The sequence below is a fragment of the Bidens hawaiensis genome, unplaced genomic scaffold (genome assembly GCF_021521415.1).
Source record: "Bidens hawaiensis isolate Kalapana, Puna unplaced genomic scaffold, B.hawaiensis_p1.1 tig00024527_1, whole genome shotgun sequence".
NCBI classification, from domain to species: domain Eukaryota; kingdom Viridiplantae; phylum Streptophyta; class Magnoliopsida; order Asterales; family Asteraceae; genus Bidens; species Bidens hawaiensis.
Genome location: NW_027493879.1, coordinates 187260 through 194900, shown reverse-complemented (window position 1 = coordinate 194900; position 7641 = coordinate 187260). Strand labels below are relative to the sequence as shown.

The 7641-nt window shown below is 35.1% G+C and overlaps 1 protein-coding gene across 1 annotated transcript; it reads left to right on the top strand.

Moving 5' to 3' along the window:
- The first annotated feature begins 966 nt into the window (after positions 1 to 966).
- LOC143569526 (uncharacterized) lies at positions 967 to 5370 on the top strand. Its single transcript, XM_077055411.1, has 8 exons — positions 967 to 1295; positions 1832 to 1965; positions 2066 to 2123; positions 2608 to 2742; positions 2835 to 3437; positions 3524 to 3667; positions 4275 to 4409; positions 4637 to 5370. The coding sequence occupies exons 1-8, from the start codon at positions 1239 to 1241 to the stop codon at positions 5213 to 5215; spliced, it is 1845 nt and encodes a 614-aa protein (XP_076911526.1). The 5' UTR covers positions 967 to 1238; the 3' UTR covers positions 5216 to 5370.
- The last annotated feature ends 2271 nt before the right edge of the window (positions 5371 to 7641 follow it).

Sequence of the window (7641 nt, the reverse complement as noted above, 5' to 3'; positions counted from 1 at the left end):
ATTTAATTGGTAAAAAAAATAGAGAAGTTGTAGTTATATTTGGAAAATAAGGAATCGTCCAATAGGAAAAGGCAAACTAATTTGTTTTAATAGTATAGTAGGATATCTTTCACGAATTTCTGTTTTATTATTGTAATTTTACATCTAAGTTACATATTAGGCTTGAGTTGTGATGAGTTGAAACGTAAAAAAAAAAGCGACACCACGTAGTTGTCACGTGTGTGAAGGTGGCTTCATCATTTGCAACGAGGCGTGTTGTGAGAATACGAAATATTATGAGAGTGAGTATTAGAAAAATGGAAGAAATTTTTTTTATGAGGAGATAAAAGGATTGATTTATATATTGATTATTATTTAAAAAATTAAACTGATTAACAAAATAGAGCCCCCACGCTCGCCATAATCACGACATTCCGCCCCTTACCCTCCTTGCTGAGGTGGTGGGCCTTAGCATCCCTTTCACCTTTACCACAACTCGTAACCTTATATTTGAATGCTAGCTTTTCAAAATCAACTTTAAAAAATCATTTTTATACTTTTCCGTCATAATAGTACAACTATTAGTGTAGCATAACATAGGGTCATTCACCTTATATAGTAGTTAGTGTAACGCTAAACTAACCAAAATACCTTAATCTTTTTCTTTGTTACCGTTAAAATCAAAATAAAATCTCATCATTCTCCCGCTTTCAACCCCCCTCCCCCCTCAAAAAATGATACGCCACTAAATGCATCTTTACGACACCGATGAATTTCAAGTTTCTAATGTTTACGTGCTCTGTCACTGGCATAACCCTAAACTAAATGTATCTTGTTTCTTACTATTACAAACACAAAACAATCTATAACATATCAAGATTTACATAAATGTAGGTAATGTTTGTGTGAGGTCTATATATGTTTATAGAAAATACAAAATACAAACAAACACACCAACAAGTTACCCTCCAAGGCTCCAAAAAACAAACTTGATACATAATACAGGGACCAATTATGTAAAATACACAGCATCAGTAAAACGCAAATAAGGGGCCGTTTGAAGCTATGCATCCGTCCGATCAATCTTTAACATCTGCTCTCATCATCATCTTCTTCATCCTTCAATTTCACCGCAATCGGATGCAAACCCACTTCCGATTCGGTCCAAATTGTTGATCCCAACACTCAATTTTATAAAAAAAACCCTTAATTTACCCGTTTTCCCTCTTTTGAAACCCTAATTAACCTCAATTGTACACATGGTTACTGATAGCTCACCCAATTTCGATGAAGGACCTGAAATCTTCCCTCCGATGGTATCGATTCTTGTAACCCAATTATGCTTTTTGATGGGTTTATAGTAATGAGATGTGGGTGCTCTTGATTCTTGATTTGAATTGAAAAATTGATGCTTTTGTTGACGTGAAATTGTGTTTGTGTTGATCAATTACTGCTGTTACAGCTATTAGAAGAAGACTAGATGAATCTTGTGAATTGGGTGCTAATGAGTTTTAAGCTATTGAAGATCTTAACTTTTAGTCAGTCGGACAGTAGGGTAGGGACTAGTGATTAATCGGATTGGAATTTATGTGTAGTTTTTGAAATATACAAATATATATATATATATATAAAATTTTCAATTTTGACCGAGTTTGATCAAATAGTGATTAATCGGCAGCTAATCGGTGGGGTAGGGACTAGCGATTGATCGGGGATTAGTCGGGATTTTTACAACCATGCTTTTAGTTAAAGTTTCTTGTTTTATTGGTTGTTGTTGATGGTACATTAACATTTGTTTTGTTTGTTGGTAAATTTAACTTTCTGGTTGATGTTACTGGTTTATTGCAAATAGGTGCCGAGTGAAAGCGATTCCATGGTGGTTAAGAGAAAAGAAATTACGGGTCATGAACTCGAAGGGAGTCGGAGGAAGAAAAAGAAGAAGCAAGGTGGTACGCCTCGGCCTGCTTGCTCGTGGGTACATTTTAGGTAATAACAAGATTTCTTTTTTATTTCTTGTTTTGTGTTTGATTGTGTTAGCTTTTGATGTATGTGTAACTGACATGTGTGATTGTGAATGATGCTTTAGTCGGGAATTTATAAAGGAATACAGTGCTTCACATCCTGAATCTTCTGGTTTGAAAGTTGTAAGCATCCCGGATCTGATTTTATTTGTGATGACTGAACATGAAGGGGGCATGGTCGTGTTCGTTTGTTTAACTTTAACTGAGCATAAGATCAAACACGGACAGTTAAACAAACGGAGTTTTCTTGTTTTTGTTTGTCCGTTAAAATAATGAACATGTTTGTTTATGTTTTTTAGTGAACCGTGAACATAAACGAATGGACATAACTGAACTAGATGAAAAACAAAACTGAGTGAAAACTAATTAAGAGTAAATGTGAACGAGAATGTGCTAAAAGGTTCAGATGAATATGTTAACGGGTATAAATAAACAAACGTTCACGAACATAAATGAATGAACGATTTCTATTCGTTTAACTAAATGAACCAAAAATTCGTTCATTTATTCAATAAAGAACTTGCCATCGAACGGTTCATTGAACGTTCGGTTAGTTTACAGGCCTACTATCTGGAGTTGTTTTTGATGTCGGCTTATCTTCATTTAGGCAACAAAAGCAGCCTCGGACGCTTGGAAGGTAATGACTTTAGAAGAAAAGTCAAAATACACAAAACGGGCCCGTGAAGTATGGAACGACTACTTAAGTTCTGCTCCCGCGCGCCAACCTAAGCCTAGAAAGCAGGTAACTTTATGTCAGTTTTTCATCACAACGCCTCTGTTTGATAAAGAAAATGCCGGCTTTTCACTAATTACTTATGTGTTTTAATGATGCAGGCGAATCTTGTCACTCGGTGTTCACCTGGTCGTTTAGTCAACGTGTTGAAGCACTTCACGGATGACCAAAAAGAAGCCGTGAAAAGCATGGGATTTGGTAGTCTTCTTGATCTCAAATGTAGAACTTTGAGGCGTAGCTTATGTTTATGGTTGTTAGAAAGATTCAACACCATAAGGCGAAGTTTAGAGATTTGTGGTGAAAGAATACCTTTAAACCCTCGTGATGTTCAACTTGTGATGGGATTACCTGCAGCCGGTAAAGAAGTGGTCAACTCAGGTCCCGATGAGTTAGTTGTTGAATTGCGCCAAAAATACAACGCTTCAAACCGAGGGATTTCGGTTCGGTTTCTTGAAGAAACATTGAGTCAACCGGAAGCGGGAGATGACTTCAAAAGGGCGTTTTTATTATATGTTTTGGGGACACTTTTGTGCCCGACTGCAAGATTAGACGTTAGCCCTTCGTTTCTTCATATCTTAACGGATATGGATTCGATTCATGAATACAATTGGGCAAAGTTTTTGCTTGATCGCTTAGTTAGGGAGGTGGCGCGTTATAGGCAAGGAAAACAACGGGCGGTTGGTGGTTGTCTTTTGTTTCTTCAGGTGGAATTTAATTATTATTAGTGTTTTGGTGATTGCTTTTGTTGTGAGTTTTGATTTGGAAATGTAAGATTTGTTAACTTTTGTAGTTATTCTACTATGAGAGTGTTGCCATAGTGGGAACGTGTGAACCAGGCCTGGTTGATGTTCCGTGTGTCTCTTTGTGGACAGAAGAAGCTATTTCTGAGAGAGAGAAACATGAGAAAGAGCTTGGTGGCTACGGTCGTGGAGAGGTAAGCCGGATATCTCTCTCTCTCTCTCTATATTTATATATATATATATAAGATGAGGATAATTCAGAACATCCAAATAATGTGTGTGCATAGTTTAGAGGTGGCGATTTCAATTTTCAACCCATTTACTAACGGGTCAAATTAAAGTGTTTAGCTAAAGGTGAACGGGTTGAAAGTTGCCTATAGTCTATTTTAAGTGGATACAACCTTTTAATTTGTTTTCTAAATAAAGATTTATATTGTTACTGTAATAAACGTGTTTTTGAGTCGATCCAATATGACCTTGACTCGTTCTTAGAAGTGACCATTTCAACCTGAACCCATTTTGCTTCCCTACTGAAACCCACCCAACTTGTCACCTCTAATATATACTGTATATTTGTATATTTTACTTTTCAAATCATTATACATGGCCTGTTGTTGCAAACAACCCATTTTTGATATTTTGCAAATAAACTTAATGATTAATAAAGATTCATTTTTGGACAAATCCCAGAAATCATATACAAAAAGAACATCCATACTTGGCACATTTATCCGTTTTTGATGATTTTTGCAAAACTACTATCTTTATCATTGTTAGTTTAAATATTTTTTCTATGTTCAGGTGATTTGCAAGGAGAGAGGTCTTGGTTTAGGATTATTATCCTTAACTGACAGGGAACATGTTGATGTACTCCCGTTAAGAGAGGTGGCTGCTAGAGTTAATCGTGGCACTCTCGTTCGACAGGATGAAAACCTGGTAAATACAAGGGTAGTTTAGTCATTTTATAAATTTTTATCCGAAAAAGAGCTTTTGGGTTAGGTTGTCAAAGGCTATTCGTGTTACGTTTATGCATAAGTTTGGACCAGTGTTATACTTTCTTTTACTTGAGGACCTAAACTGAAATATGCACATACCACAGGGACCATACTTGTATATTATTCTTGTTATGAAATAATATGACACATAATTTGAAATTTCTGCAGGAAAATGTCCCATTCGCGTACAAAAACGACAACACGCCACCTATGCGAATTGACAATTACGCCTACAAGAATCCATTAGAATATACAAACACAAACATGTACACAAGTCAATCGGGTCAACCCACATGCTCGTGCCCACTTCTCAACTGCAATTTCGTTGGTTTGTTTCAAGAATTATCATATCATTTCAGCTCAAAACATTGGGATTCCGGGAGGCGGTTTCAATATAACTCCCCGTTACCCGTGTCGTTAGGAATGAACGAAGCGTTTCTTGTGCTACAAGCCGAAGAAGACGGTGTTTTGTTTTTACTTAATAAAGGGACAGAAAATATTGGTCATACAGTTATGGTAACGTGTATTGGCCCAAGCAATAATAATGAGCGGTTTCTGTATTGTCTTGTGTCGGAAAGAGGAGACGCGTCGTTAAAGTTGAAGTCGTACACGCAGACTTTACCGGGTCGGGTTGAGGGTGTGACTCAATCTGATTTTCTTTTGGTGCCTTTCACGTATTTGAATTCTTCTGGGGAGTTGAATTTGGAGGTTTGTATATGGAACACTGAAGATTTGGGTGAAGTTTAATAATACCAAAAGACTATTTGCTATAGTTTTTTTTCCTTGGAAATTAGGAAATGTATGTAGTAGGGTTATGTGGAAAATGATGATTTGTTTTGAGTTTTGAATTTATTTTTGTTTATGTTATAGTAGAACATATATATAATTTTAAGTGATGGAAGTTTTCTGAGTATGTAGATATTAAAGATTGCAATTTCTGATTATATGGTTTGTTTTTTAAACCTTGCTATTTGTTTTTCCTTAGTGTGTAATTTAGATTTAATTGAAGATCTTTTTCTTTCTATTTAATGATTAAATCACAAGCATTACTCTAACAGCAACTCAATTGTTTCCTCAATTCCAAAGGATTATTCAAGGATAATTAAAAGCTACATAAAAGGAGTATAAAGTTAATGTGTTCATGTTATGGTTTTGGTCCTAGGTTTGAGATATTATACATTTGATTCTCAACTGTTTGCTTACGAGTGGCGCGGTCTTTGAAGTAGAACCTTTTTATATTTGTCTATCACGAGACTAGAATTCTTAACCACTAAGAAAAAGAAAAAACGTCTACACACCGATATGGACATTTATACCGTTGAAATAGAAACCATTCCGTTTGTAACAAAGAAAAGCCCCTTTCTCAATGACCAATGAAATAAGTCATACAAGAAGAGTTATTTTGATTAAAAAAAATGCCAATTAAATAAGTCATCTGGTTACTTTTATGAAATGTTTGAAAAAAAAAAGTAACAATTAAAAAATCATTTTTACCAAAGAACGGCTGACTTGATTGATTGGTGACTGATTGAAAGAAAGGTGAACAAGAAATAGTTCAAATAGAAGCTATATATTTACCCACTCTAAAATCTAAATTTAACATGAAGAGATATTAAGATGTATAAAATTTCAAATTTCCCAGATATAAAAATTTCTTACACCACTTTTAGCTAGAGGTAAATGAACAAAACTTTCGGTGAAACATTCGTGAACAGTTCATTGAAAAGCCCATTTATGTCCATTCATATAATAAATGAATAAACATAAACATTGAATTTCGTTCGACTAACTAAATGAACAAACTTGGAGCATAGGATATGTCCGTTCAATTGTGTTCATTTACGCCCATTTATGTTCGTTAATGATCGTTTACGTGTGTTCATTAAAAGTTTTTAATATTATTTTATTTATTTTTTAACAGCAAAGGCCGGATTTTCCTTTCGCCCAAAGAACATAGTGTGATGATCCGGCCCACCCAACTAGGAGGAAACCCATGACTGAAAAAACTCATTGGCTTAACCAGGAACAAAATGATTTAGGGAAAACTCGAATCTACGACCTCCCATAAAAAAATCATGGGGCTACCGTTGGACCAATTGTTTGGTCATAATATTTTTTAGTGACTTTCTAGTCTTGTCAGTTGTCATATAGATTTAAACAAAATTATTAACTATGTAACAAAAATATATATATATATATATATATATATGAGTTTTATGTGATTAACTTATATGTAAAAATTAAAATTATCACATGAATATAAAAAAAATTTAAAAACACACCAACGCACACTTGGTTTTTGGAGCGAACCGTTGAGACTAACCATTATCGGTTAGCCAAATCAAATAAAACTTTCTTTGTGTTTGTGAACCATTTACGAATAAATTCATTTCCTTAATGAATGAGCAGAAAAAGAAATTCTTCTTCGGATGGGTGTTCGTGAACCTTTCAATTGTCCGATAAAAGCTTAGCAAATGAATATGAACAAGACCTTGTTCAGTCCGGTTTGCTTGGAACCCTACTTTCAGTCATAAACCACCAAATTTAATAGTTTTAAGCATGGTTGTAAAAATCGCGCCTAGGCTCCGAGTACTCAACGAGTAATCCCCGCCTAGGTCGAGTTCTCGGTGAGCCATCCCCGAGTACTCACCGACTAAGGCCGAGTACTCCCAACACCCCAGTCGGCCGCCTAGAGTCCGCCTAGCGACTTTTGCAACCTTGGTTTTAAGTATTTTACCCATGCCATCAAGCAAGATAAGATACCAATAAAGCCATTAAATCTCATATTTTGTATTAAAAAATATGCAAAATAATCATAAGAGAGAAGAATATTAACCAAAAATCTGCAGGCGGTACACCCTTCTAATCCTGGTCAAATCTCACAACTTTACACTCCATTTCTCTCTCAACATATCCTTAGTGTGCTTTTCTTCTTCTTTTGGTATCATCACATATTTGAGTACAAACCTTTCACTCTCAAAAACTTTCTAAAAGTAGAAAAAAAACATTTACAAGTTACAACAACAAAGGCTGAAGAACAGAACAAAAAAAATGTCAACAAATGAACAGCATGTCCAGATATTAAAGATTAAGGTCACCATTGTATTACCTTCTTTTCTTTTCTTCATAAATGTTAATAAAGATATGTGTTTCTTGCTGCTCTGGTTTGTTAT